Source organism: Haliotis rubra, unplaced genomic scaffold (assembly GCF_003918875.1).
Source record: "Haliotis rubra isolate DU_JTF1 unplaced genomic scaffold, ASM391887v1 Scf107, whole genome shotgun sequence".
Classification (NCBI taxonomy): Eukaryota; Metazoa; Mollusca; class Gastropoda; order Lepetellida; family Haliotidae; genus Haliotis; species Haliotis rubra.
The window spans coordinates 1,417,481-1,433,242 of NW_025764970.1; the positions used below are offsets into that span (position 1 = coordinate 1,417,481).

A 15,762-nucleotide genomic window follows, 5' to 3' on the forward strand; every position below is an offset into this window, starting at 1 on the left:
CCTGCATATATAGAAACCAATTATGATTTGAACGAAATGTTTAATTCATAAGGAGAAGCAAGTACAAGTTGTGCGAAAAAAGAATAGTAGACAACCTTTACATTATGAATACACAATGCCATTTAGAAAGTGGTCAAATGTAAACATGTTATACTTGTGATCACACTTTCTCATAAACGTACAGTGAGAAGGTGTAATCCCAAATATAACATGTTACATTTACACTAACAGGTTCATTAGTAACACATTTTGTATTAGTTTTTACTACATGTTTTCAGGCTTGCTGTTTTGAGGCAGCAAACTTTGAATATAGATCTACTACAAACCCTTGTTCAGAAGAATGATTTTGATTGGTTGTTGATGTCAAGCTCATGAGCAAGATACAATATTCTGTGCCAAGTTAGTATTGAGTGATGGTGGCATCACTGTGTCACATGGGTTTGCCAGTTGCCAGCAATAGATCGATATCGCAACAGCGAGACAATAATTGAATGGAGTCAAACCATGAATCAAAGATAACAGAAATAGAGGATTTCACTCTTTGTGCTCAGAGCGTTTTTCTGATGGAAGTAAAGATTGAATATTTTTCATTCGAAACTACACATTTAATGTAACCAAAAGAGTGATGATTGGAATGAAGGAAAACCCATTCTGTCACCCAGTGAGAACTTATTTCATTATTTTTTGTTGATGTGTTTCATGAACAAAGATAGCTGACGCTCACAACTGAGTGAGTGAGTGAGAGTGGTTTTACACCGCACTCAGCAATGTTCCAGCTATATGGTGACGGTCTGTAAATAATCGAGTCTAGACCAGACAATGCAGTGATCAACAGCCCGAGCATTGATCTACGCAACAGGGATACAATGGCATGTGTCAACCAAGTCAGCGAGCCTGACTACCCGATCCTGTTAGTCGCCTCTCACGACAAGCATGGGTTACTGAAGACCAATTCTAACCTGGATCTTCACGGGTGAGTGAGTGCGTGTGTGAGTGAGTGAGTGTGTTTCCTGTTCAACACCACACTCAAAGAATATTCCAGAAATATGACGACAGTCAATATCTATCAAGTCTGGCACAGCCAATCCAGTGACTGACATCATGAGCCTCGATCTACACAATTGGGATTCAATGACATGCATCAACTAAGTCAGCGAGCCTGAACACCCAATCCCATTAATAACCTCTTATGACAAACATAAAAGGAAAAATGTGGGTAAAATGTGCCGAAACAAAATTCATTTTTTAACAGCCAAATTGAGCCCCTTACCTTTTGAAAAACTTGTGTCCAAAGGAAGCGTTTGCCAAAATATCAACAAATGGCAAATACCATCAAGCACTAAACTAGAGATTCTCTACATCTTGTAATGATGACAAAGAATCAAATAATCATATGAGAATCTCAGCAGACAAATCAATACAGTGTTCAGAATGACGTCTGCTCGTGTGAACTGCATGATGGATTGGTGACATTTCCATGTGGACTGCCACTGTCACCACTATGTGAGTAATCTGGGTTTTATGCCTTTAGCAATATGCCAGCAATACCATGGTGGGGACACCACAAATAAGCCCAATACATTGTACCCACACAGGGAATCAAATCTGGGCCCTCGGTGTAACGATCCAGCCCTCTAACCACCATCCCCTTCACCATTAAGATGTAGATAATCATTGTGTGCTAATGAATAGAACTTTCCAATAGTTGCTGTCAGACGGGAATGAGACTTTATTTCATTCAGTAATATTTTCCACAAAAAGGTAACCTCTAACGATTAGAACAAATTTTGTATCATCCATATGGCACCTAAAAAATAATGTTGTGGTTCCGATTACCTGACCTACCCTTGAATACTGGTGCCGACCCTATTTTTTTTTAAGCGGTATGAATAAAATAAGCTTTCAGATACTATTGTTTTTCCCGGCACCAACAGACATTGGTCATTCTGGCAGTGAAAGTCGACATGATGGCCACAAGCTTGATTGAATTAGGAGGTAAACATACTGTGTTGGAAAATCAGAAGTATGTTATAGCGACTAATTCAGGACAGCCATCATATAAATATTTAAAAGTCCAAAAACTATATAGTCAAGACTATTGTAATTATTTATATGACGTTAATCTGTATTTTTAATCACTACTGTATTCCTTATGGTGTCGTCTCAGGACGCTGATCTTTCGATTTTCCACTAGTCTCCAGGACGCCGAGCTGCCGTTTCCTTTGAAGGTTAGGTTCTGATTAGGCGTAATTAGGGTTGCGATAATCTACTCAAGATGTTTTGATAAGGTGAACTCGTCGCACAAGGTGAACATATCGCGGCTCTCATGTCACTTACAACTGATTGAAAAGTTTACAATAACAATTAGCAGGGTGCTAATATTGAACACTGTTCCTATCTTTGGTATAAATATCTATGGAATGGCCAGTGGATTCACATTCGATTTCGAAATGGCAAATGCACAGCTAATTCAGAGATTCATCCCAACAGATCGCGGCTGTCGTTACTTGGCTGTTGGCGGGTTCAACAAGAGAAAACGAGACGGGATATCATTGGATATATACTGTGAAACACTGCAAATCAGATGGGCCAAGAACCAACAACCACCTGGAAGGGTGGCATTCACTGTAAAAAGTGTTACGTTGTGGCATTCATGTCTGAAGAGATACGTCGGCAAGGCTGACCCAAACATCTTTGAGATCGTGTCGTTCCTCTCACGAGAAGAGACCAGCACGGAAAACAAGCTGGTCCAGCACGCTGCATCCGTCACCAGCTCGGACAAGGAACACTGTCCATGAGACAGTTGGTCCATTACGCTGCATCCGTCACCAGCTCGGACAAGGAACACTGTCCATGAGACAGCTGGTCCAGTACGCTGCATCCGTCACCAGCTCGGACAAGGAACACTGTCCATGAGACAGCTGGTCCAGTATGCTGCATCCGTCCCCAGCTCGGACAAGGAACACTGTCCATGAGACAGTTTGCTGCTCCAGCATCCCACCTGTTGCATTTGGGTTAAAATCTGTGGATCAATCTTTGTCAAAAAATGTGTGCTATATGTATCATGTATACGCATCAGATATGTGGTGATATGAAGGACAGCTATCACTGAATTATGTGGGTTTATTCCAGCTCAAGATGGGCTTACATAACAAGCATGGCAAGACAGTGGCCATGTGCTCTCAACTCCTAGAACAAGGGCAATTAGAGTTATCCACCTTACACTACAAATAGCACTGGGGCCCAGTTGGGAATAGAGGCCCATTTAGGGTTGTACAGTTTATAGTAGAATAGCTGATACCACAGGATATGCGATGTATTTATTAAAAATGTCATGTATTTACTTATGTGAATCATTGTAAAAAAATATCGGCGTCCTGAGTATAGTTTCATTTTGCCACAATGAAACTATTATCAGGACGCCGCTATATTTTTTTCACTCAACCGTGAAGTTTGGTTGAAAGGTCGGCGTTATGAGCCTGAACCATCCTTATCACTGCTGCATTGTACATTGACTTGTCAGCCAATTAATTACTGTTTATGACATTTATAGCCTTGGCTGAGTCAAGGAAGTGCTATTGTTTCTCTATCTGTCCATTGTTGAGTCATCGCCTGTCCGTTGTTGTCAAAAACTGTATATATATGCTTACATCTATATTGTCAAGCAGTTCATTATTCCAACTGTCTGTGTAGGGACAACCGCGAGCAGGATAATGCCTCTCATAGGAAACGCCCTGGGGTTGAGCTGGAACTCCGCTGACCTCATTTATGTCTGAGCCGGCAACCCAGCTTATTTCTGTCTTGTATACTTGTTTGAAATGTTTGAAACTCAACGTACTCCTTCGTCTGCGTATACTTCGTCTTAATTCCGAGCTAGTTCCCCTGTCGACCATAGGTACGCGTTGATAGGTATATAACGAAATCATAATAGCTCTAAATTTGATTTAAAACCAAACGCGTATATACCCGGTACCTCTGATTTTCCAACACAGTAAGTTTATATCCATTTTACCATAACCTCAGTATTAAGATTTTAAAAAAAGTACATTTTGTGTTGGAAAATCAGAGGCATATAACGTGATTATATACCTCCGAATGACTTTCACTAACCAATCACAATCCTGTATTTACTGAAGTCATGGTTGAATAAACAATTACACATTGATAAATGTGTTATTAGTTTGTACTTTACTTCTAAAATAAATGTTTAAAAAAAAAATCCTTCCTATCCTAAATTTTAAAGAGGTGTAATCGGATCCACAATTTTTTTATTTGGCCTTGAGAAGCATGCAAAGTTCAGCTCCCTCAGTCAGCATGGCCAGGCAGTTTCATAGATGTTTACAGAAAGAAAGATACAATTTATGAGATTTTAAGAGCATGGTCTAAATAACCTTCGCAGACGACATATTGAAAATTGGATTTCTTCTGGAACAAATTAGTCAGACAAACATGCGAGGATGGTGAAGCTTGAGTTTTGGGGGTCCAGTGGTTTGAGGAAATGCTTACTGAACAGCACATGCATGAAGTCACTTGACTTTTAGTCGTAGCGAGAGGTGGGTCCAGCATGTTGATAGAATGTGTCACACATCAAACACAACCTATTTTAGTAGCATTAACATGTTCCATGCATCATATTTCATATTTCATGAATCCGACAGCAAAACTGCAACTGCCTATGATTATGATAATAAATCGAGTGGCTAAAAAAGTATACTGAGTTTGCTTGTCTATGTAATGTGCCTATGTAAACTTATATTTGATGTCACTCTTTTCTGTAACAGTTTTTAAATACTTAAATGTGTGCTGAAAAAAAGAGAGAGCAAATTTATTAATTTTCAAAATAAGATATCATACCCATCAACAGTTGTATATTATTTGAATAGTTTAAAAAATTGTGTACATCCCGTCAGCTGAGTGGGTAGGATTGCTAAATATGTGTGATCATGAATATGTGCCTAACCAACACAGTACCACAATTTTAAATGTTACTGAGACAGTGCAATCCCAAATATAGCATATTCACTGTCATATTGGACTTTAAGTAGCTTTTGAGTTCCCTTGGTGATAAAATGTTGTTTAACATGGATAGCTCTGAGTGTCTGGCAAATTAGCAGGCAATTTATAGCTAGTGACTGACTGACTGAGTTTGGCTTTACGCCGCTTTTAGCACTATTCCAGCAACATCATGGCGGGGGACACCAGAAATGGGCTTCACACGTTGTACCCATGTGGGGATTCGAACCCGGGTCTTTGGCGTGACGAGCCAACCCTTTAACCACTAGACCACCCCACCACCCCTTATGGCTAGTGACAGCAATTGACATCAATAGTGTAATTGTTCCACAGAGGACAGGTAATCTATGTGATGGATCGGTAACCAGTGACTGAGAATCATCAGGGATTTACCACTTTTTGGGGTCCAGGGGCCTCTCAATAAAATATTTCTTGAGTCCCAGACTATATGAATATGGTGTGCTTCAATAAGATAACACAAAAATACTATGTAATAATGATTACTACAAATATATAAATTTGGGTTGGTACAGATTCATATTTTTCTAAAAACAATTTTGATCTATATTTCCAATGAGACAACAAAGATTGTACAAGTAAATGCTGTGCTCTCTGTCAACCTAAAAGCTATCGTTTCTTGACATGCATTTATCTATTTATCTATCTAAATGTACACACAAAAAAACCCCTTAAAAGTCTTAATTTAAGAGTAATGTCTCCATTTGTATTGTCTTAAATGTTTGAGTGACAGAAAAATCTGTTTCATATAATAAAATTTCTTTCCTGAATTTGAAATTTGTGTTTTGATCATTTGTTTTTTGAACATTTAACAATATTTCATTTCAATATGTACAGACAAAATTCACACCATTTGATCTTTACTTCAGGAAATACAAGCCTCAAAGTGTACTTATTGACAAAGCTGCCACATGGGTAGAAACAGTTTATTTAAAAAGAAAGTCAAGCCAATATCAAAATTAAGAAGTCAAAAACATTCATAATTACCTTTTAGGAATCTCTTTCAAAGAATTTACAAAATTTCCCTTCATGGATTTCTTTTGGATTGTCAATCATCTCTGCAATGCAAAGTTCTCACACTTCGAGAATGTGGACACTTCATGTTTAAATGCCAACTACTAAATACGAAGTTTGTCTAGCTGGCATTAGCAGGTTCTGCAGAGGAATGTATTACAGTCATAGCATTTGTCATATTTCATTAGTCATTCTTTATTTACGTTTTCTTTTCATGAGAACGTCTGTACCAGTATGTCCACACTCATATTGCAGCTGAATATAAAATGTCTCATCCAATAATAGCGGTGGAAGGTACACAGCTGTTGTCTTAATGTAATGTCATCGGTAATGACCATTCTGGGGTGGCAGTGTCAAACCAATTAGCAAAAATTACTGACAATTTTCACCTTTTATACAACCTGCTTCAGAGAGTATAGAGAGTCATCTAAGTGAAGGTAGTCTTAACCACTGTTATTATACAATTATACCAGAAATGGGCTTCACACATTGAGCCCATGTGGGTAATCGAACCCGGTTCTTCAGCGTGACGAGCAAACACCTTAACCACTAGGCTACCACCCCATTCAGGATCCAGGATCCAGGATCTTCTGTTTGTCATAGCCGATATCATACCCTAATCTTCTTGGAGTATGTTTACCATATCCTGCCACTCAAATTATTAAAGCTCAGGCTGAAATTTATAATATTTGTTGATTAGGAATATATTTGCCCTTTCTGTTGGGGCAACTTAAAAGTCCTTTTCCGCCCTTTAACAACATGCATGGGCTGTCTTTGCTGGACAGTTATTTTCTTTATTAAAACTGCTGTTATATATTACATGTTCAACAACGAAATACCGAATGCATATAACATACGAACAACAAAGATCATCTTTAGTCACCGAAATGTTTTAAACTACTCTAATACATACTGGTCATATCAGCCTTGGCTCAGATTGAACAGTGTACTTACCGTGTAGGCGCCGATCCGGCAGAGTCCACACAATAACTGAATGTTGTCACACATGTCTAACAACCACTGATGCAACTACACGACCACGAACTACGGGAATCAAGTCTAAAACAACATTCGCTTTTTAAGGTCTGTTACAGTCAAGATCGAGAATGGAATGTCAGACTTTCAGGAACTGGTGGCATCAAGACGAGATCGGTCGAAGCACAAACGTAATGACGAGAAAAATCAAACCATTTTCTAGAGCAGCCCGTCAATTACTTTACTTCGTCCCGTGGTGTCTGCATTATGATATTATCCACTTGCCTCTGTCGAACAAGTTTGGGCACAAGTGCAACCTAGTGCAGCACGAAACGTCAGAAAACATTAAGTATGGCGGTTTTTGACGTACTACACTATAATCGATGACGACGCGCACCTGCCAGTTGAGGCCCATTTAGGGTAGGATTACAATCCGCCCAACTTGACAGAGCTGTGTTTGTGCAATGTTGTATGTTTCTAAGACCAAGCTGGTGCTATATGAATACCTATTCCATAATAATACGCTTATACAAATGACAGCAGACTGCCGGGGGACTTATGTGCGACAGTAACAGATACCTTAATTGGGCCTATTATGCTGTGTCCGTACACATGACCGTTGTTTTCTTTACCAGAATAAAGCTTCTCCTGGTATTACCAGAGTCGTTTAAAGTATGACAGTGTAAGGTTGATCTTAAAAAATATAGAACTGTGTATAGTGAGCAAATGTCAATAAACATAAGAATCAGAGTGCTCTGCAATATACATACAGTATACATACATGGACAAATGGACTTCCGTAGCTACTTCACAGTTTCTAAGTGACAACACTGCTTCCCCTTTTACAGATAAGCATTATGCACGCAGAGATATAACAATACCATATTTCAGTGACTTTACCCAAATTTAGCGTTCTTTTATATGTCCTCACGGTGTGAATCAAAGTCCACAGTGGCGAGTTTCCTATAAACTGAGAAGCAAATGTATGTCGAGTTTATGTAGTGGTGTGCTATATTTGCTATCTAGAAAGTAACCCTATATATATATATATTATTGTTCTTCAACAAGGAATGTGCTTAAAATGTTCCTAACATGTGCCTTAATTACTTGGTGTGATGTCAAGCTGGTCATATTTGGCCAATTCGACCAGTTCAGAATTTTTGAGCATAGAGACTTGTTCCGGAGATTGCTTACACTAAGGGGCCGTTCATAACATATGGCGGGGTGGGGGTTGGGATGATATGATGATGATTTTATGATAAATTATGAACGGCCCCTAAACAACATAGTTTCACACAATATTCAACAATGAAAAAATGCAGTCCAAACATTTTGACAAATAACTTTACTTTCTATCCCCGACGAGCCCCATATTCCTGGTACGTGTTGATTCCAAAGTAAGAAATATAAATAAACGGCATATATAATATTCCAGCTATATGGCGGCGGTATTTAAATAATCGAGTCTGGGCCAGACAATGTGATCAACAGCATGAGCATCGATCTACGCAACTGGGATACGATGACATGTGTCAACCAAGTCAACGAGCCTGGCCACCCGATCCCTTTAGACGCCTCTTACGACAAGCATGGGTTACTGAAGATCAATTCTAACCCGGATCTTCACGGGTATATCAGGCATAGAACACACCATTACAGTAAACATAACATAAATATAACAGCGCCTTGTTTGCGTCCGTTAAAGAATACAAACGGCTGTGGGTTGTGAGGCCGATACGTTTATTCTGGTCTATTTATTAAACAGCCTGAAAGAACATATAAGAAAGTATATTAAATGGAATCACATAAATATGTACATGTTCAAATCACTCATTAAGTATATAAGATACATCTAGTTAAATACATCTGAACTATGTCACAAGTTATAATGTTACATAATATTAATACAAATATACAACAATCATAAAGACATACTGTAGGTATCTTTAGGAAATATTGTAGTAAATACATTTCTGGTATATAGGGAATCTGGTCAGGTATTACATACCAGGCTGGTTGTACCCAAGCTGATCATAATGGAGGATATTCTTCTGAATGATCACACTCACAGATCTGCATAACAAATACGTATGTATGCAGAGAACAATATATATATACAAGATATATGCCTTCTGCCTTGATATGATATAAAATAATGTTTAAAAGTACAATTGCATTCGCCACACAAATAAAACATGAAATCACATGTAATATTACATATATGTGTCAATCAATCACACATATCAAACATACGGGCATGCATTCAAGCGGACTAGTAATTACTTTTATAAGTTGTCTAATATTTAGTTGATATACGTTTAGGATTGCGTTCAATACATAAACAATACATATACTCACAATAATACAGTGATCTGATAGTTCATCTTCAACTATACATATTTATAAGATATATTATATTTCAAGTAAACCAAGTCTGACTTACATGCCACTATAATTATATTTCTAATTATAGTAAACAAGAAACTGTCCATATATACAACATTTTATACAATATGAACCAACCTTAAATCGTCATAAAATTCCCATGACTCTGGCTATATCTCTCCTTCAACAGTACAAGACGGCATCTGAGTTTAAAATCTGAACATTGTAGTTAAGCTGTGGCCAGCTTGGCCTATCAGTAAAACAATAGAAATGACTGAGAGCTGGAGCAAAGAGTGTTGAAAGCATGCAGTGTGACAATTAGTGGAGGTTAGACTGACAGTTACAAGGCTTACTATGCAGAGCTATGGACTAAGAGTAAAATAAAGTATAAAACATAACTAAGATTCTTATTACAGATGTTCTTATTGTTTTGGAAACAGTACATAGAGTGAGTCATTAAAAGTGGAAACAATGCCATCCACCTTGATACTTAATATAATCTTCCTAACTAAATCGGTGCTCCTATGTACATATATAATATAGCTTTATTTGAGAGCGGCGTTAAACATTCAAACAAACATACATAAACATAAATGGAGAAAAGGGGCAACAGGGTTCGATGTTGCACCTGTAATCATGCCTGGATGTGCTGATCGGGGTTTTTACGGATTGCAGAATTGTCATCGTTATGATCCAAGGTTACCAACTGGAAACATGTATGCCCACCATGTCGGAAAAGACTCCCAAGAGTGTAACATTATGGTAATATGCGGGGTACTTTGGGACTAATAGCATGATTCGCTTTGCGAACCTTCAAATTTCTTGTGAAGCTTTCATTCGTGTGTTTTGTTTTTTTTTTTGTTTTTTTTACGCAGTATATAGCAATATTCCAACTACATGATGATTGTCTGTAAATATTCGAGTCTGGGCCAGACAATTCAGTGATTAACATCATGAGCATCGATCCATGTAACTTATAAATAACGTGGGGCCTGCCCCAGTGACTGTAATTTAATATCGGTGCCACTGTATTCAGTGACGTAGAACCTTTCACATATTATCAGGTTACATGTTTGTATGGACCAAGCATGCTCTCGTATTTCCAATATTACTCGTAATTCCATATATTCCATATTTCTATGTACTCGTATATTGCAGGATTATACATTCCAGCACTGTCTGTAACACCAAGAAACAGGCAATTAAAGTGTGTATTGGTAGATACTTCATATTAAATTTCGGCTAAACCCCAAATTGAAAAGAAAATCACTGCAAATAACAATTTAAATTTTGACAACCGTGTTTTCATCTCGTCTGGTTTTATTATGGACATAAAACAATAACTGACAAAACTCATCATATTATGGACATATCAAACACTAACTGACAAAACTCGTCATATTATGGACATATCAAACAGTAACTGACAAAACTCATCATATTATGGACATATCAAACAGTAACTGACAAAACTCGTCGTATTATGGACGTATCAAACAGTAACTGACAAAACTCGTCATATTATGGACATATCAAACAGTAACTGACAAAACTCATCATGTTATGGACATATCAAACAGTAACTGACAAAACTCATATTATGGACATATCAAACAGTAACTGACAAAACTCATCATATTATGGACATATCAAAAGTAACTGACAAACTCGTCGTATTATGGACATATCAAACAGTAACAGACAAAACTCATATTATGGACATATCAAACAGTAACTGACAAAACTCGTCGTATTATGGAAATATCAAACAGTAACTGACAAAACTCATCATATTATGGACATATCAAACAGTAACTGACAAAACTCATCATGTTATGGACATATCAAACAGTAACTGACAAAACTGATATTATGGACATATCAAACAGTAACTGACAAAACTCGTCGTATTATGGACATATCAAACAGTAACTGACAAAACTCGTCATATTATGGACATATCAAACAGTAACTGACAAAACTCATCATGTTATGGACATATCAAACAGTAACTGACAAAACTCATATTATGGACATATCAAACAGTAACTGACAAAACTCGTCGTATTATGGACATATCAAACAGTAACTGACAAAACTCATCATATTATGGACATATCAAACAGTAACTGACAAAACTCATCATGGAAATTATGGACGTATCAAACAGTAACTGACAAAACTCGTCATATTATGGACATATCAAACAGTAACTGACAAAACTCATCATATTATGGACATATCAAACAGTAACTGACAAAACTCATCATATTATGGACATATCAAACAGTAACTGACAAAACTCGTCATATTATGGACATATCAAACAGTAACTGTAAACTCGTCATATTATGGACATATCAAACAGTAACTGACAAAACTCATCATATTATGGACATATCAAACAGTAACTGACATAACTCATCATGTTATGGACATATCAAACAGTAACTGACAAAACTCATATTATGGACATATCAAAAGTAACTGACAAAACTCGTCATATTATGGACATATCAAACAGTAACTGACATAACTCATCATGTTATGGACATATCAAACAGTAACTGACAAAACTCATATTATGGACATATCAAAAAGTAACTGACAAAACTCATCATGTTATGGACATATCAAACAGTAACTGACAAAACTCATATTATGGACATATCAAAAAGTAACTGACAAACTCATCATATTATGGACATATCAAACAGTAACTGACATAACTCGTCATATTATGGACATATCAAACAGTAACTGACAAAACTCATATTATGGACATATCAAACAGTAACTGACAAAACTCGTCGTATTATGGACATATCAAACAGTAACTGACAAAACTCGTCATATTATGGACATATCAAACAGTAACTGACAAAACTCATCATGTTATGGACATATCAAACAGTAACTGACAAAACTCATATTATGGACATATCAAACAGTAACTGACAAAACTCATCATATTATGGACATATCAAACAGTAACTGACAAAACTCATCATATTATGGACATATCAAACAGTAACTGACAAAACTCGTCGTATTATGGACGTATCAAACAGTAACTGACAAAACTCGTCATATTATGGACATATCAAACAGTAACTGACAAAACTCATCATATTATGGACATATCAAACAGTAACTGACAAAACTCATCATATTATGGACATATCAAACAGTAACTGACAAAACTCATCATGTTATGGACATATCAAACAGTAACTGACAAAACTCATATTATGGACATATCAAACAGTAACTGACAAAACTCGCTCGTGTATTATGGACGTATCAAACAGTAACTGACAAAACTCTCGTCATATTATGGACATATCAAACAGTAACTGACAAAACTCATCATGTTATGGACATATCAAACAGTAACTGACAAAACTCATCATGTTATGGACATATCAAACAGTAACTGACAAAACTCATCATGTTATGGACATATCAAACAGTAACTGACAAAACTCATATTATGGACATATCAAACAGTAACTGACAAAACTCATATTATCATATTATGGACATATCAAACAGTAACTGACAAAACTCATCATATTATGGACATATCAAACAGTAACTGACAAAACTCGTCGTGATTATGGACATATCAAACAGTAACTGACAAAACTCGTCATATTATGGACATATCAAACAGTAACTGACAAAACTCATCATGTTATGGACATATCAAACAGTAACTGACAAAACTCATCATATTATGGACATATCAAACAGTAACTGACAAAACTCATCATGTTATGGACATATCAAACAGTAACTGACAAAACTCATATTATGGACATATCAAACAGTAACTGTAAACTCATCATATTATGGACATATCAAACAGTAACTGACAAAACTCATCATGTTATGGACATATCAAACAGTAACTGACAAAACTGATATTATGGACATATCAAACAGTAACTGACAAAATATTATGGACATATCAAACAGTAACTGACAAAACTCATCATATTATGGACATATCAAACAGTAACTGACAAAACTCATCATATTATGGACATATCAAACAGTAACTGACAAAACTCATCATATTATGGACATATCAAACAGTAACTGACAAAACTCATCATATTATGGAATATAGATCTGTGTCCGATTTCAGAGGACACAGGTATTACCTGTCCCGAATGTAGGCCTAATCTCTCCTTTGAAGTCCATATCAATTATAGCTGTCAACCCAAAATGTGTACAATAAGGGAAAAGTGAGGGCTTTTTTCATATTTTTGACTGTATTTTGGTCGTTATAATATAACGATATCTAGACAGTACTTTTACGGGGAAAAATATGTGATATATATATACTAGCAGTATATACTGGCTGTGAGAACGTGATTTTCATTAAAAGAACGTGAGACTCGCCGCAAAAACGTGAGTGTTGACAGGTTTGACTAAATTAGTCTAAATGACAAAGTACTGATTTCTTCAAAGTTGTTATGTATTCTGGTTCATCCCATACATTGGTACAGACAAAACGGATTCCTTAGGTTTATCTTCCTGTGTTCTTGCACTTTCTACACGAACAAATTAAAACTTAGTGCTTATTTATTTGACCACGAGAGGCTTAACATGTGCACATGAACTGATGACGTGGAACGCAGTATTGTTGACTGGGTAACAAAATGGCGGAAGCAGCAGTGGAGAGTTCAACTTCAGAGAGATTTTACTGCCACCAGTGTACCCAAGAGATAACACCGAAGTTGCCGGTGCGTATATGTTATATTTGGGTATCTCTCTATCTATATTTATTACCTTTATATTGTTTTGTTCTTTGTGGTTGTTTCAAAGGGCGTGTCGCGTCACGATATGGGACAGTGGTATGGTCATGTAAGTTCTCGTCTTTACTTTTGCTTTCTATGTTTATCCCTATTTCATCATATGCGTTTGATAAAATGAAAAGCCACAGTTTAGACTCAGCATAAATTGAGGAGAAGTGAAACTGTGTGGTACAGACTTTTTATTTGAAAACGAGTCAGTGACACAGACCACATTATCAAACATACCAACACATCCTTATCGACTTGATATATTCGGTTTCGTAGATACGCTAGCAGATATTATCTGTACCAGATCCCCAAAACAGAGATATCCTGTTCATACCCACACAGATATAGATGATGAAGTCAGTCCCAATATTTAGGTGTTCCAGGAGTGATCATCTCAGAGAGAAATCATTGGACTGAGTTTGGATATTCTGCTATCAGTATTCATGTGAAATTGATGTTATTTCAGATATTTCTTTTCAAAATCACATATGCAAGTGCTGCTCTAATGAAAAAAAAATTAATCAAACAGTTTGAACCTAACTTCAGAATCCAATATCAGAAGTAATGAAATCACACTGTACTGATTTCTTTCACTACTGTTGACATGATTAAACAGTGATAAACAAGCAATGTGGTATGACTGGTTCAGCAACAAAATCATACTAAGAGACACATTTGGACTAGATTGTATGGACAATTTCCAGATAAATGGAAAAATCAGCATTTCTAGAATTTATTTAATTTTGTTCCATCTCTGCAAACACTTGGTTTGCCTTCCCTTACTGACCTGAAACATACGTCTGTCATGTTTCGTGTCAGTAGATGTCCTCAAGTGTGCTAGTTTAGAAATCATAGTAATCAAGTGGTAATGTAGTTATAAACTACTTGTGATTCAAGCTGAGAATCAGTTGTAAGTTATGTTTAGTAATCAGTAGGACCTGAAACAGATGAATACTGAAACCAGTATTTGCATGTGGTACTAGAGGCTGCTGAAAATGAGATGGCAGTATGTGATGGATGCAGTCCCATGATTGCACTATCTTGTTAAGTGCTTCTGTTTGTCCTTCATTTTCAGATTGCAATGCAAACTTCCTGGTTGTGAAATGGATAAATAATGAAATAAAACCTAACATTTCAGTTATTTCTTTGTTCTTCAAACAGTTAACTGTAAGAAAAATATATATATGTAGATATAGAAAAGAATGTTTTATTATTATGAATAAATTTTGGGGTAGTTGTAGTTAAGGTTTGACTGCACCCTCTTACTCACCAGTGGCAGATTCTAACAGTCTATTATATTTTGGGGTGTTGTAAAGAACTTTCACCAGTGGCAGATTCTAACAGTCTATATTGAACATGTTACTTGAATTCGGAATGAGGGACACTTGATTCTAGGGACAGGGTTCTAACATTTTCAGATTATCATAAATTGTTAATGGAATATGTGTCAAATTCTACAAATTCAGTGAATTCACAATCAAATGTAATCCAAACTTCATATAAACAGTGTTGCGTCTGGAGCACGTATTTGTGTATCTGGCGC

The 15,762-nt window shown here is 36.5% G+C and overlaps 2 protein-coding genes across 2 annotated transcripts in view; one reads left to right on the forward strand and one right to left on the reverse strand.

Annotated features, from left to right (window-relative positions):
* Positions 1–7,371, reverse strand: part of LOC124279758 (ADP-ribosylation factor-like protein 15) — a 34,621-nt gene extending 27,250 nt beyond the window's left edge. The window contains exon 1 of the mRNA XM_046715629.1: positions 7,000–7,371. Coding sequence (XP_046571585.1) covers positions 7,000–7,053 — 54 coding nt within the window. The 5' untranslated portion in view covers positions 7,054–7,371. The remainder of the gene's footprint in view (positions 1–6,999) is intronic.
* Positions 7,372–14,064: 6,693 nt separating this feature from the next.
* The window catches only part of LOC124279763 (E3 ubiquitin-protein ligase RNF115-like), a 28,191-nt gene continuing 26,493 nt past the window's right edge, over positions 14,065–15,762 (forward strand). Inside the window, exon 1 of the mRNA XM_046715642.1 lies at positions 14,065–14,159. Within this exon, the coding sequence (XP_046571598.1) occupies positions 14,076–14,159 (84 nt within the window). The 5' untranslated portion in view covers positions 14,065–14,075. The remainder of the gene's footprint in view (positions 14,160–15,762) is intronic.